The sequence below is a fragment of the Lactuca virosa genome, chromosome 3 (genome assembly GCF_052849685.1).
Source record: "Lactuca virosa cultivar CGN04683 chromosome 3, Lactuca_virosa_CGN04683_v6, whole genome shotgun sequence".
Taxonomy (NCBI): Eukaryota; Viridiplantae; Streptophyta; class Magnoliopsida; order Asterales; family Asteraceae; genus Lactuca; species Lactuca virosa.
In genome coordinates this window covers 55,410,278-55,425,806 of record NC_136428.1, presented here as the reverse complement: position 1 = coordinate 55,425,806, position 15,529 = coordinate 55,410,278, and the positions used below count along the sequence as shown (strand labels likewise).

Here is a 15,529-nt window from a genome sequence, read left to right as displayed (position 1 = left end):
GCAACATGTAGGTGTTTATTTAAACTACGTGTTCACCAGATGTACTCCATCCCCCTCATGGTTGCCTTATTTGACATGTATTGCTGAGGAATACCCTAAGTATTGTTGTCACCCCGATGAAAATCCTTAGGCTAGGTCCCTTATAATATATGCTTTAGGGACGTAAGGTGAGGATAACGGGAATGGGTAATCGGGTTGAATGATTTGATGAAATTAATAAACTTAATTACTGTGGGTTGAAAAACCTATGTGCTTACCATGCTCCCAAGTCTGACCCACTCAGTTTCTTGTATACAGGTAGTGGCAAAAGAGCATAGGAGTGATGGTCTGATGAGAGATCAATGGACTATAGGACTCTAGAATAAATAGATGTTGTAAGGCCTATGTTGTTTATGTTTATGCTTTTGATCTATATTGACAATGACATCCCGAGGCTTTTAATATAATGAAAATACATTTCTTCGGAAATGCTTTGACAAATTCTTTATCATATTTTTGGGGAACAAATTCCACAACATATCTTTTTAAAAGTATACTCTGATTTTCAAATAAAGCATAAACAAATCCGTCTTTTCTGGCCGTGAAAATAGGGATGTCACATCCATCCTGAGGATGACTGGACCCATTGTATATTGGCATTCCAGCCCATTGGTTTACTGGTTATGGGGTATTCCAACCCGATGGTTGACTGGACCCATTGTATATTGGCATTCCACCTAGGGTACTCCATCCCGAGGATGACTAGACCCGGAGGGTGACTGGGCCTATGGTATTCCATCCTGATGGTTAATTGGACCCGGCATGCTGTTGTATATGTTATCTGTTTGTGTGTTGGTACTTTGGGGGAACTCACTAAGCTTTGGCTTACGGTTTTTAGTTATTGTTTCAGGTACTTCTGATGATCACCGGAAGGAGAAGGCGTGACCGTACACATCCTCTATTTTATGTACTTTTGATCTATGGGATACTTGGATATGGAACAATACTTTAAAAACAATGATTTTTTAAACATTCTATGATTTCGGGTTGTTTTAAAAAGTTCAAATTTGTTGTGATTTTTATGGATGTTACAAGTTGGTATCAGAGCCTTGGTTTGAGTGAATTGAAGGAACACTTGTGTGAATCCAATCTCAAACTAAGGAAAATGTTTTAAAAATGATTTTCAAAGTCGTTTTCAAAATAATCACAAAAGGATGTGATGTATACGATCAGCCGGAGCCAGTAAGTAGACCCCAAATTACCACACTGTTATTTGATGTTGTGATATGTTAGAACAACATGCTAGTGATAGACTAGGCAACTTCAAGAACTGCATGATAGGATTGCCTGATTATATGATGTCTGGTAGCCTAGGGTTTTTTTCTTATATGGAATTGACATCATACCTATAGTTGCTTAGTGTATGCATCATAGTTTTACATAACTAAGATTTTATAGCCTGAGAATATATGGTTTAGCCTTATTTCCTGTTCTTGTTTGATGAAGGGATTAGGGTAGAATCAAGTATTCGACTGTCAATAGAATTCAGTGTTATGTATGATTAGCATACACGAGTGCTGCAGGGTAGGTGGAAGTTTCATGGATGAATTTTGTGGGGTCAGTCGGCCAGTTGCATAATGTTTAGCCTTCCTCTAGGAAGTGAGGATAGAGTGTATGCGTATTCTAGTGAGTATTGTTAGGGTTGTTGTGATGATCCTCTGAGACAAATACGGGTAGGTGTGGAAGGTAGTATGGGCTCGTACTACTGGAAGCATTGGACCCGTACGCGTAGCAGGGAAGTCACAACCCCTATGGTTTTGGAAACTGGTCCCCATTGTGTTATATGTGTTTTATCTGATATCTCCCTGGTTTATTTTAAGTATGGTGATTACGAGACGATTTGAGGCAGGATCCGGATCAGGATCAGGAGCGGGTGGCCAAGATAGGCCAACATTGACTGAGGACCGGGTTAGGGAGATCATTCATGCAACATCCTGTTTCCTGCCACTTCTGAGCCATAAACCGGAATTCCATTGTGTAAGGTTTTGGGCCTTAAGGAGGAAAGGTTTAGCCCTTATGGAAGGAGATAATGATAGTTAAGAGATTTTACCTTGGAATTTGTGTTTTGGGTCGAAGGGTAGAATGGGAGAAGTCATAGGCCGGGTTCTTGCATGAAATATGGATTTTTTTTCGATAAGTATTTAGTCCAAGATATTTAGATAATATTTTAGAGCTCTTCAACACCTTTTCGTGGATATAAAGAACCTCAAAAACGGAGTTGGAACGAAGAAGTTATGATCGCTTGAAGTTAGGACGGTTTTAGGATGAGTCACGTACGTTGGGCGTACTAGGGCATCCCTAGTACGTTGGGCGTAATTTTAGTAAGTTGGGTGTACGCGATCAGTGCCCAAACCCTCTTTTCGTGGCTTGAGCCCTATTTAAGCTCCTTAACTTCCCCAAACGCATTCCATTATCAGCCTCCACCTTTCTAACACCCTCTCTTGAAACATTAACCCTAGATTGAGCCTTGTGAGCAAAAAAGAAGGTGTTTTTAAGTGCTTTGGAGTGTTCTTGGTGCACCTTGGAGAAGAAGGAACTCATTCAAGAAGTGTTGGTTGCATTGGAGCTTGTATATCTAGACTTTGTGCACCTTGATCTTTCTTTTAGAGGTATAAAGTTTGAATCTTGATGATGAAATTGTTAGATCTAGCCAGTTTCGAGTGTTATGAGCTTTTAGTCACTTTAAGTGCTTAAAGGTTAGATCTTGAAAGTTTGTGACCTTGCTATTGATAAAATTGGAAACTTTATCCATCTAAACATCATTTTGATTCAGATCTGAAGGATTGGAGACTTAGACTTAATGGATTAAGTTGAAAAGATGCACTTTTGGGTCCTTTGAGACCTAAAGACTAGATCTTGTTTGTTGGGACCATTCTAATGGATAAAGTTTGAAACTTTATCCATTATGGAGCTACTATGAACCATAAAAATGTGATCTTGGCCCTTCTCTCCATTCTATACAAGAGTTGTGGTGTCTTATTGAGTTAAGAACTTAGGGTTTTGGACATTAAGCACTTTATAGCCATGCAAAGTCATAAAGTTGGAAAGTTTATGACTTAAGACATCATTTTGGGCTTGGATCTGAGTTTTGGACGTAAGGGCTTAATGAAATAAGTTGTTAATGGAGTTTTGGGATTGGGCTACATGTGTACGCTAAGCGTACTAGGGCGCGCCTAAGAGCAATAGAGCAATTTTGGAGCCTTTAAGAGAGTTTGAGGTGGTTTTGAAGAAAGAAGAAGGTGGCGAGAAGATCTTGGAGTTGAGAGCATTTTGGATCTGGGATTTCTACCTTGATTGCAATCACCAGGAGGTATAAAGCTTGCAACTTTCCCACTTCATCTTGTAGATCTAGACATTCCACTCTTTTAAGTCACTTTTGGTCCCAAAATGATGATTCTTGGACATGGCCTGTTCTTGACCCATTAAGTTGTCCTTTCAGACCTTAGGAAGGGTCTTGAGTAGCGCGTAATCTGGGTGCGCAGCGCGTAGGAGGTCAAATGTCCCGACTGCGGTCAAGGCTTAAGTAGGCCCAGCGTACCTTCGGAGTACACTCCGCGTACACGTACTGTGTCGACTCGGCTGAGTTGACTCAGTTGACTTATGGATTTGATCGGTTTGACTTTGACTTTGACCAAGTTTGACTTAAGGGTATTTTGGGTATTTTGGGATTGTGATTGAGAATTGGTCATTTGGTTGGATAGGTGGCGGTTAGAGCTCAGATTCAGAGTCGAGACCTCATTAGCTTTTGTCCAGACTGTGAGGTGAGTTTTTCTCACTGTACTTATGGGTCTAAGGCACCAAAGTCGGGTCATTGGATTAGATATCATGTTATGTGATAGCATGTTATCGTGTTGTAGTGATCTGTTAGATATGTATCTTGGTATATATGATGATATTATGTTTAGTGATATGTAGATCTGTCTGATTGTCTGATGACTTATTATATGTTTATCTGTTATATGTGCACATATTTTGGTTGGTGGTTGATGCTTTACTACTATGTGTGTGGGCCAACAAACCGTGGGCATTCCAACCCGATGGTTGATTAGGCCCGAGGGTATTCCATCCCGACTATTGACTGGACCCATTATATATTGGCATTCCACCTAGGGTATTCCATCCCGAGGATGACTGGACCGGAAGGTGACTCGCATGTATACGGATCCGAAGATCAATCTAACACATCCGAAAATTTAGATACAACTTAACTAAAAAACATAACACCACCAAAAAAAAACCCAAAAGCCTGACCTTAGTAACCTACATGTCTTTATTACATCAAACCCCAACACAAGACAACTGGTTTTAACTTTAAGCAATCATTATAACAACCTCAAATGTCCAAACTTTCATCAACACGCGAAACAAATATGAAAAAAAAAAACATTCCGCACTCAATTATTTTGCAAAAAAAGTATATAAAAAAAAAAGCTCAAGTTTGTGTTCATCAAGAACGAGCATAGCGTACACAAATACGCCTGTGTATAGCTCCTCTACACGAAGGACACTCTTTCATTCCTTGTTTCTCATGAAGCTGATTGCAAGTCGTACACACAACTTGATGCGCACATGGCAGAAACACAACCGACATTTCCTCGGACAAACACATAACACATTCCCTTTCCCGTTTTACCCCTACTCCACCACCATTATAATTACCAACACCATGGGGGTTATTATTATTCATCATTTTGGAGGTGTAAAGTGTCTGTGTCTGGGATTCTTGTTGGGAATTTGAGGTTTTGATTTCGGTTAATTTACTTGCGTAGCTTCCATCAACACCACCCCTTAAAGCAGCTATTTTTACAGAATTGGATTTTAGATTCAACATGGAGATTTCCTTTTGAAGCTTTTCGATATCTTGTTTGTATCTTTGTAGATTTTTATCTGCTTTTAATCTTGTTAACTCGTTTCTTAATTTGGCTGAAGATTCAGCCTCTAGCCTTCCTATTCTATACGAATTCGCCTCTCTCACCAACTCTTCTTTTGCTTTCTCTTCCTGTTTCCATCGGCTCTGCAATTAAAAAAAAAAAAAAAAACCAAATTCATACTTCATAGTTGGTTAAAATAAAATGAAAAATGAAAAAAACAATAAAAACGAAATACCTCAAGTTGATCTTGCTGTTGTTTAGCTACTTGAAGATCCTGTTGTAACTGTGTGAACTTGCGTTTCTCGGTTATAAGCTCCTCCTGAATCAAGCTTTTTAGCTTCTCCCATGACTGAAACTGCATAAGCGTCTTCTTCTCTCTTTTTGACACCTCTTCACAGCTGGCAGCTGACTCAGCAGCCCTTAAATTCGCAGCCTCCATCTCATGTCTCAAATTGGAATTCTCAACTTTCAGCCTACGAACAGCAGAATTAGCTCGTTCCACCTGCCCACTCGCCTTACACAAAGCATTCTCCATTTCAGAAAGCTTCTTCATTGTGTTTTCCTCTAATGTTTGTTTTTCCTTTTTTAACCTTTCCACTTCTTCTTTCTCCAATTTAAGTGATTTCAGCTCAGCTTTGTCTTTACCAAGTCTGCGTGCAGCTTGCATAACCTTCTGATTCGCCCATTCTGTCCACTCCTGTAACTGGTTCTGAAGCTCATGTACCCTTGGAACCAGTTTCATAATTGTTTCATCTTTTTTAGCATGTGAGATCCATTTGTCATATGGGATGGCTGAAAAACTAGGATTAGAAGAAACATGAACATCATTTTGTTTTGGTGGGTTTGAAAGAGATAATTCAGTTTCAGATGCAGATGCAGGAGGGTTATTATGGGTTTTTGGTAATGTAGGAGGATTGCTATTACCACAAGTCTCTGTGTTGAAATCTGAACGTTGAGGTGCCACTCCCTTGTTTATTTTCAAAGACAGGTTTTTGAGATTGATACCTGTAGATTCTGATACGGATTTTAGTTTTTTATCCAGTAGCAACCCACCAAAATTCGTGAGTTTTCCTGTTCTTGAAGACCCTTTAGAGCCATATGTACGATAGCTTTTCTCCAAATGAACAGACTTTTGTCTCAGTATTGATTCTCTTTTACTGATTCCAGTAATCTTTCTACCACTCACTTCATGGTTTTGGGATTTACATTTACTCACATGGTTCTCTTTCTCTGATGCAAATCTATTTAAAACAAAGGGAGTCTTTGGTTTAACTGGTGGGCTGCTAAAGCTAGAATTATGTCCACAAGAGGTCATTACAAGTGGTTGAGGTTCTGAAGCCGATTTATGGGGACAAAGGGAAGAATGACTTTCACTATTATTAACTTCCTTTCTTGGCTGTGTTTCTATGGGATTGGGATCAGACACATCACCAACCATATTACTACTACTACTACTACTTAAAGACTCGCTATCCATTGTGCAAGCATGAGAGACATTCATGTCAGATACCAACAAGCACCACATTGCATCCCCTGTACTGAAGAAAGGCCTGACTTCACGAACAACACACACAAGTTCAGCTAATATGTACTTCTCCATCTGTTGTAGATCTTCAAACTGATGCTCTCTTGATGAATCAACTTCTTGCCCATTTCTAAGGAAAACCAAAGTGTTGTTCACGATATTTGACACGGCATCTTTACAGCCATAACAAAGACCAGACCTCAAAACAGCATTAGTAGCAACTTCTTTCGTGTAACCGAAAGAAACTATTTTATTAATGGCACTCTTGAAAATTGTGTCCAAGTTTGCTAAAACAAGCTCTTCCAGCTGAGATTCCGTGAGATCACTCCAATCAGCATCATGGAATTCATCACTTGCTTCTATTTCTGCTCTGTTATGATTCCGCCCGGCCTCACATGTTCCTACTGATGCTGAACAAGAGAGCCCTAGATCAAGTTCAACAGGATCTGTGTTCTCATGACTGAAGCTACACATGTCACAGCCATTGAAGTTTTCAGCAGAGAACTCATAACCCAGGCATTCATTCTGAGAAGGAGAACTTGTTTTGCTTGGGTCTGTTACAGGTGGTGGATCAGCTCTAAACTTTCTCTTATTCCTACTCCCATTTTCTTGCACCATTGCAACAGCTGATACATGACTGGAACTACTACTACTATTACTACATGGTTTTGCAACAACCGACGCCATTTTGCAGCTGCACAACAAAAATAATCAATGAATTTCACAACTGTCAATATGTACTAGTGTATCTGTTGTATCTAACTAAGATAATCACTCAATTGTTCTTGACAAAGACTTCAAAAACAAAAGAAAGATTCATTACGCGTGAGCTATAAACACTCATCGGATTACCGACATACATAAAAGCAGCTAAACAGATCATCAAAATTTCTGAAAACAAAAAATGAGCTGTAACTCACACTAGACGTTACCAGGAGTCGGAATTGACGAGGAAACAATTTAGGTTCTGCAACACAACAAAAGAAAAAGGTGATTTCGAATCGTCGATTACACTTTCCTCTATTGCAACGATTAATTCGATTCATCCATGTGTAAAAATGAAGAGAAAGATCAAATAATGAATTATCAACATCATCATCAAAGAGAAATCGAAGTCGGTAGGAGATCCCCAACGAGTGTGAGAGAAAATACACAGATTAAAAAATTTAGAAGCAAAATCATAAGATTGGATTGGTAATCAGATACCTTCTCACGATCGAGATTATACCGATTTCAGCTAATCGGGGTTCGAGCAAATCAAAGTTTCAATCTGTCTCTCTCCCCTCTTGTTATACTTGGAAAATTTCGCATATGTGTTTTACCTGAAAAACTTTGTTTCTTTCTCCAATAACATTTAGTCATTTACTATTTCTTCAAGTAATATTTAGAGAATATTCACAAAAATACCAAAAAAGAAGGATATTAAGTTTGATCAAAGTAATTTATAATACAAATAAAAATATTTAAGATTAAACAGATAACACTATTTCTTAATTTAGAGATTATTCACAAAAGTACTAAAAAGGAAGGACATCACCACAACTTTTTTTGAAAAAAAAAACTTATCATAAAATATAACTTCTTTTATTAAGAAGACTCAACTCCAAAATTTGTCCATGTGGTTTCTTAAAATTATGAGTAAGGTCCAAAAAGTTTCCGACTTGTATGAAATGTCTAAAATCAAGAATTTTTCGTGGTTTAGTCTTAAAACACTTAAAATTACTTTTTTTTGCTCCTTTAATTACTTTTTTTTTATTTATATTTATTTTAATACTTATTAATTAAAAATTAAAAAAACAAAAGAATTGTGTATACTACCCATCATCCTACCCTACCCCCCCCCCTCTCTCTCTCTCTCTCTCTCTCTCTCTCTCTCTCTCTCTCTCTCTCTCTCTCTCTCTCTCTCTCTCTCTCTCTCTCTCTCTCTCTCTCTCTCTCTCTCTCTCTCTCTCTCTCTCTCTCTCAAACACATTAGGTAAAAAGTAACCCCATCCTTATCTTCTTCTTATGAGAAAAACCGACTATAGACATTTTTTGGGGTTGAATTCCAAAATATAGATACAAAAAATTGGATTTTCGAGTATAGACATGGATTCCGCTGAGGTAGCTCCGAGGAGCTCTGCGGAATCTACTGTAGCTCCGTGGAATGACAAAATCGTAAATAAATCAGGGTATTAAAAAAAAATCAAGATCTATTCCGCGGAGCTACCTCCGAAGAATGAACTCATTCCGCGGAGGTAGCTCTGAGGAATGGATCTTCATATATTTTTTTTCACATCGATTCTTCGGGGTTTATATTCATTCTCCAACTAATTATTTTCAACAAAAGATTATGATAATATGAATTTTTCTTGACAATGTTTAGAATGAATGTGAGGTGGAAAAAAATTGGTCTTTTAATTGGAGATCTTTACATAAAATAATCATTGGAGGTGATTTTTTTTTTTTTTTTTCTGAAGATCCATTCCTCGGAGCTACCTCCGCGGAATGAGTTCATTCCTCGGAGGTAGCTCAGCGGAATGGATCTTGAGTTTTTTTTTAATACCCTCACTTATTTCCGATTTTGTCATTCCGCGGAGCTACAGTGGATTCCGCGGAGCTCCTCGGAGCTACCTCCGCGGAATCCATGTCTATATCCGGAAATCCAATTTTTTGTGTCTATATTTTGGAATTCAACCCCAAAAAATGTTTATGCCCGGTATTTTCCCTCTTCTTTTTCATTGGACCTGCAACTCACCACCTAGACCACCACCGTCGGAAAAGCGCTACATGAAAACCCCCCCACGTTGGACATCCACCACTCTCGCTCTGTTCTACCGGTGCTCGGAAACCATCACTAACACCTTCTTAGAAACCACCTCCTACACCATCATTGCCGCCCTTGGTTGTTCAACACCGCCCACCCTTAACAAACTATGATGACAGTGACAAATCCAAACTTCAACGACACAACCTACCTCCTAAACTCCGGTGAAAGTGACAGATGAAAACTCCAATGACCTACACCACCATTGCTTTGTTTACGCACAAATCTCAATCTGGATGAATTCTGGTGGGCTAATGAACTCCGATGTCTAGCAGGCTAAGACAAACATTGTACTACGTTTTCCGACAAGACTCTAGATCCATGTTTTTCCGACGAGGGAGAGGCGTGGGGAAGATGGGGGTTTTTTGGCAGGCGGAGAGAGAGAGAGAGAGAGAGAGAGAGATATGAGGTAAGTATGTGACAGATGATGGTGGTTGGCGGCAAATGGTGGTGGATGGTGGTAACAGTCGGTGGTGATGGTGATTGGCGGCAGATGATTTTCTAAAGTGTGTGAATGTTTGTTTTATTAAATATGTATTTGTGTGTGTGTGAGAGAGAGGATCTTATCCACAGTTTTTGAGAAACCACAAGGACCAATTTTGCAGTTTTGTCTATTAAAAACCATATTAGGAACTTGCAGTTTTATAACGGCTCCACTCCAAAATAATGTTATATTTTGCAATTGTTTAATTTTCACAAAAGTTGCATCATATGCTGCAAACATGATATCAATCGCAAAATATGATGTTACTTTTATAAAAGAAAAATCGTCAAAATTATATTTAAAGATCTTTCTAATCACAATATTAAGATGACAATTTAGAAAAATTTGAATCATAATTACTATATTAAAAATCCATGCATTAATTTTGTTATGTGAATACATGCTTTATTTCGAATAAATGTGCATCATGTCGTGTGTTACATAATGAAAATAAAAACATTCAATAATACTACCTTTGAAGACAAGGTTGCAAGCTCGATTAATGTTGTGATAATTATCGTACTAAAATTATGCTATGAATACATGATATCAGTTAGTTTCCTTATATAATTTTTTTTATAAAGATCTTTCTATCACAAAAATTGAGGAAGACAATTACGAAAAGTTTGAAATAGAATCACCTATGGTAAAATCTACAACTAGAGTTCATATGTATGTTCGTGTTCTTGCAAATGGTTTACTTTATGTTCTTGAATTGTTTTAGTTGTATGTTACTTGGGCTAAATATTAGTTAGGTAAATAGTAAACCAAAAGAATATGTCACTTGAGTCTTGAGTTAAATGTTCTTAGCTATTTCTGAAATGGACCACATTACTTATATCCTCCAACTAGCTTAAAGCACAAAGAAATGCCAAAAGCAATAAACATGTCAACATTCAGCACTTTGAAGTTAGGAACCACCATAAAACCTAATTAATAAACAAGACATACTTATATACATTTTAGGCATGTAAACTCAACATCCAAACGGTTATTTGGTTAAACCATGGTAAAAGGGATTACAAAGTTGAGTATTTTGCAATGCAAGATTCAAATACACAAACCAAATTAAACCATACCAAAAGAAACATTAAACCAAAATAAACATTAAAAGTATGTTTTTTCAAAATTAAAAAAACAATTTAAACATCAATTGACCTTTTTCTTTTTGCTTATTTTTTTTTTCATATGTCTTGTTTCTTTTATTTTTGTATAACAACTAAGAAATATACTTAGTATCCATTAATTCTAATTTATGATTTGTAACAAATAAAACAAAAAATATTTTAAAAATTGAGAGTAATTATCCAACATTATGTTTTCATTTAGGATACCGTCAACGTTAGCAAGACCCAAGCTTTTTTTGTATGAGCGGAAATTTTTTCTATAAATCTATATCTCAAAAAAATATCTAACAAAAATATCTAGAAATCTAAATATAGAAATAACATAACTAACAAAAATAACACGAATATATAAATTCTATTTGACTCTGTCCTGTTCAAGTGAATCAATCAATAAGATAGACGGACCCATTTCGAACTTCTCAAAGATTCAACCCGTAAGGAATCATTACAAATCTTGATAATTGAAAAAGTTTCCTACTTCGACATCATTATTTGAGTCAAGTTTTACTTTTACATTAAGTTATGAATATCATCGATATAAAGAACTTTTTACTCAGCTCATCCTTGTGGTTGCGATTTGTTTATTTGTTTATCAAAAATGTATTTCTTTTTATATTTATCAAGCTGCGATTTGTTTACTTGTTTATTAAACATATTATTTTTTATAATATTAAAAAGGTACTTACAGTTTGTTTATTAAGATGATTATTTCGTAATCACATTTTGCTTACTTTACCCATTTTTCAATCTAATATATAGATGTTGTAACCGATTTAACCAAAAATATGAGTTGCATATATATAACATTAAGAACACTAAGAATAAAACAGTTGCAACATTTAAATGTCAATGAGTTGGATATTTTATTTGGGTCAAAACTAGGTGCGACCAGCAGCATCGGGTTCATATGGTTCTAAATCCTCTTGAAGAAGGTTTTCCCTATTGTCATGAGCCCAGAACCCACGTACATCTATAAGCATACTAGCAATAGAACCACCTTGTTTGCATGCTATCAAATCAGAAAGTGTGATTCTTAGTGGATCAACCGGTTTCACCATATCCCAGATTTCATCTCGAATATCTTCAGTGCATAATTCATAATTTCCCACCTGAATCCATTTCTCACGCACGTCCCTGATTCACCCAAAAGGGTTTAATACAAAAAATAGCAAACAAATCAAAGGGGTATGTTGCAAGAAATGTTACCGAAATAGAATATGGATATCAGCTGCTGTGAGGAATCCCCTTCCATGAAGATCCAGACACTTGAATAAATAAGTTAAGCCCTCGGGAGTATCTTTGTTATCAAGGGCAAGAACAAAATCAAGGAAACTCTCAAAATCCATCTCCCAAGGATTCCCAATAACAGTTTTACCATGGTGGACATGCTCATCAAATGCTACAACGTAAATAAAAAGATGTAAGAATCTGTTCAAAGTACATTGCTACTTCTTGCATTTAACCCACCCTTTGAAAAATGATTCACTTTTTTCACTACCTCTCTCGATAAAAATATCTGTCAACGTCCCATCTGCATATCCTTGAAGTTCCTCTTTGCTTAACATGCTATTTCCATCTTTATCAAGGTCAAGAAACGCATCTGCAAATATAAAAAAATTTGAGTTTTATTAAATAAAAAAGTTACATGCGTTGAAATCAGATATTCACCACATATTCGTTGTGCAGATGCTAGTGAAAACCAGTTCTCAGTGTTTTCGGCATCACCTTCTTCACTTTCCTATTACAATTAAAAGTGGATAAAGTTATCTGTTTTGAAAATCTAAACTAAATATCGTATTCATTTATTAAAAAGTAAAAGAGATTGAATCAAAACCTGGTGCAATTCCATTAGTTCTTGAAGACAGTTACTGAGCAAAATCTTCTTTATGCAAGCCTTCCCTGTGAATAAAATAATTCATCAAAGATGAGCACTGAAAGGCCCTAAAGTCAAATTTAAATATACAGAAAAATATAAGATTTACATAATGAAAACTGAAAGATATTAAAATAATAATAATAATAATAATAATAAGAGTGACAAACCTCGCCTACTGGGATCACAAAAGAAGAAGAACTTATGTGCAGCTATGTGGCAATACATTTGAACAAATTCTGTAGGCATGTCACAAAGCTGAGCCAAATTAGGAATAAGACCTCTAATATAGGCCTCCATTTCCTGTCATACAGATATACAATGCTCATAGAAATTAAAATAAAACTAAAGTTTTAAGAAACATGATTAATTTCTAGTAAATCAATAATGAAAAAACAATAAAAGGGTACACACATAAGGTTGAAGGAAACCATCAGAATCCTCATCAAGCTCACTCATATCAATTCTGGCTTGAGTAAGAGAGACCTGTACATTGTAAATAATATTACTTTTTTTTTATTACTGGAGATTTATATAAATTTATGTGTAAAAAGTTACAGCCTACAAATTATTTTATAAAATCTCACCGTGCGCATTACGTACAGATAAAAAGGAAGAATGGGAATCCTTCCTGATTCATCTTTTCCAAATTTCATGAAATTTGAAGGGCTGAAGAAACGATAACACTTTGACCCAATTTGTTCAGTACATAGAGAAGCAATTTGGCAAAAGTCTTCATAATTCACCTATATATAGATTAGTTTGAGAAATAAATAGTTACATCTCACAATATAAGCAAAATAAATGTGAACGTTTTTTTTTAAACAAAATACCTTTTCAGAACCAGTGGCTTCATCAATCACACAATTTTCTCTTAAGATAAGCCACATAGCATCTAGGTCATCAGAGTTTAACAAAATATCAGATTGCTTCTGCAATTAAGAATAAACAAAAAAAACAAAACTAATGATAACTCTACATCAAGACAATATATTAATATTTAAGATTATGTATACCTTTAAAAAACGATATTTTGCCAACCTCTGAACTGTATGGCTAATGGAGCCATCCTCAGGTTTCTGAACAGATAACAATCAAAAAGTTTATCAAAAACTGGCTAAAGATCGGAAACACAACATTATCTTCTCATGCATGCAATAGCAATCAAGAATGGACACAAATTTTCAATATTTTTACAAGAAAGCAAACAATCAAGATTCAAGATCAAAACCCTCTTATAGAAACTTGGGATTATGCCAGCTTTTGCACTCTTTCGCTGCTTCTCTTTAAAAATATTAAGCAAGATTTTTCTTGTTTGAAGCTCTGCAAGAAAATGAAAGATTTACACGTGTATCTATATCTGCAACAATGTTGAATTATGGATTCAATTCGAATCACACAAACACCAAATTGACAGATTAGATTTGTGCATTTTATGATGAAAAGAATAATTTTATATGAATTTTTACAATATGTACCCAGCATGGCTTCAGATTCAAGATCGACATCTGATCTGATATACCGGCGAAGGTTACGAACCCACAACATCGAAGACACCACCGATGATTCATCGGCGCCTTCGTACTCGTCCAAAACACTATCCATTTGAGATTAGTGTGGGAAATATGATCTTAGAGACGATTTGGGGGCCGGGGCAAAATAAAAATTGGGCCCTTCGCGAGTACCTCCTGTTCTGTAACCTGCTGGCATCTGCTGTGTAAGAAATTGAAATACAGTAGAAATCGAAATACAGCAGAAATCAAATACACAGCAGAAATTTGAAATTCATAATGAGACGGTTAATAAGAAATCCAAATGCAACAGAAATCAAAATAAACGAAGTCAGAACATCAGATTGAAACAAAATCGATTTTAACAGCAAAATAATGCAACAGAAATCAGAATAATCGGAATATACATCGCATGCTTGACGCCTCGCTCGCTGGTCGCTCCGCTTCCTCAATTTTTTTTTGGCGCCTGATAACATTAGCATTGGGCCTTAAATTATCGGAAAATGCTAAAGCATAATGGGCTAACTCCATACAGCAACTATAAAATAAGAGCCTTTGACATTTGGGTGCCCGAGGCTCTCGTCAAACTTGCCCGGACCCATTGGCAAGCCCAGAGAGAGATGGAAATAAAGGTTGTGCTTAAGTACTTCTTAATCAATTTTACCTCTAACATCAATCTAATCAATTGTTTACTTTTGATTTGATATCACTTTTTTTCTTTTTGTTTTTTTATTTTTCCCTTTTTGTTTTTTTTGTTGTTTTTTCTTTTATTTTATATTATAATCTTATTATTATTATTATAAATTTTGATAACCATAGAAAATTCGGACAACATTTTAAAATTCGGACAACAATACAAATTCGGACGACATTATAAAATTCGAACGACTATATAAAATGGAACAAAAGTAAAGTTTGCTTTCAATCCGGATAATGCACCATGCAAATGTAATACCGAACCAATTAATATATCCGTGATAAATAAAGACAAACTTTACTTTTGTTCCGTTTTATATAGTTGTTCGAATTTTATTATGTCGTCCAAATTTCATCCGAATTTTAAAATGTTGTCCGAATTTTATACAGTTATCGAAATTTATAATAATAATAATAATAATAATAATAATAATAATAATAATAATAATAATAAGATTAAAATAAAAAATAAAAAAGAATTAAAAACAAAAAAAACAACAAAAGACAAAAAAGTCACATCAATGGGTGGAATTGGAAAAAAAAATAGGAGGTAGTTATAGCATTAGCCTAGAAATAATAACTCCATACAGCAACTAT

General features: G+C 35.8%; 2 protein-coding genes across 6 annotated transcripts; both read right to left on the bottom strand.

Moving 5' to 3' along the window:
• Window positions 1-4,273: 4,273 nt before the first annotated feature.
• LOC145165735 (putative E3 ubiquitin-protein ligase RF298) lies at window positions 4,274-7,799 on the bottom strand. Of its 2 annotated transcripts, XM_079084566.1 has the most exons (4): window positions 7,642-7,777; window positions 7,356-7,402; window positions 5,146-7,129; window positions 4,274-5,053 (listed from the first exon to the last, which is right to left on the bottom strand). In XM_079084566.1, the coding sequence occupies exons 3-4, from the start codon at window positions 7,120-7,122 to the stop codon at window positions 4,487-4,489; spliced, it is 2,544 nt and encodes an 847-aa protein (XP_078940692.1). In that variant the 5' UTR covers window positions 7,123-7,129; window positions 7,356-7,402; window positions 7,642-7,777; the 3' UTR covers window positions 4,274-4,486. The 2 variants fall into 2 exon arrangements, with proteins under 2 accessions (XP_078940692.1, XP_078940693.1); XM_079084567.1 differs by lacking the exon at window positions 7,356-7,402 and having other exon boundaries at window positions 7,642-7,799.
• Window positions 7,800-11,624: 3,825 nt separating this feature from the next.
• LOC145165733 (putative serine/threonine-protein phosphatase 2A regulatory subunit B'' subunit TON2) lies at window positions 11,625-14,689 on the bottom strand. Of its 4 annotated transcripts, none has more exons than XM_079084563.1 (13): window positions 14,644-14,689; window positions 14,204-14,425; window positions 13,957-14,048; window positions 13,742-13,804; window positions 13,559-13,657; window positions 13,313-13,471; window positions 13,140-13,211; window positions 12,896-13,028; window positions 12,687-12,751; window positions 12,521-12,590; window positions 12,351-12,452; window positions 12,059-12,251; window positions 11,625-11,986 (listed from the first exon to the last, which is right to left on the bottom strand). In XM_079084563.1, exons 2-13 carry the CDS (start codon window positions 14,328-14,330, stop codon window positions 11,731-11,733), a joined length of 1,431 nt encoding a protein of 476 aa, XP_078940689.1. In that variant the 5' UTR covers window positions 14,331-14,425; window positions 14,644-14,689; the 3' UTR covers window positions 11,625-11,730. The 4 variants fall into 4 exon arrangements, with proteins under 4 accessions (XP_078940689.1, XP_078940690.1, XP_078940688.1 ...); XM_079084564.1 differs by having other exon boundaries at window positions 14,204-14,428; window positions 14,644-14,686; XM_079084562.1 differs by lacking the exon at window positions 14,644-14,689 and having other exon boundaries at window positions 14,204-14,637.
• Between the last annotated feature and the right edge of the window lie 840 nt (window positions 14,690-15,529).

Coding starts and splice junctions, on each gene's coding strand:
- LOC145165735 (XM_079084567.1), bottom strand. CDS start 7,122: ATGGCGTCGGTTGTTGCAAAACCATGTAGTAATAGTAGTAGTAGTTCC. Junction 5,054..5,145: donor AACAGCAAGATCAACTTGAG/GTATTTCGTTTT, acceptor TTTTAATTGCAG/AGCCGATGGAAACAGGAAGA.
- LOC145165733 (XM_079084563.1), bottom strand. CDS start 14,330: ATGGATAGTGTTTTGGACGAGTACGAAGGCGCCGATGAATCATCGGTG. Junction 12,752..12,895: donor TTGTGATCCCAGTAGGCGAG/GTTTGTCACTCT, acceptor TTTTATTCACAG/GGAAGGCTTGCATAAAGAAG. Junction 12,252..12,350: donor AGATATTTTTATCGAGAGAG/GTAGTGAAAAAA, acceptor TTTACGTTGTAG/CATTTGATGAGCATGTCCAC.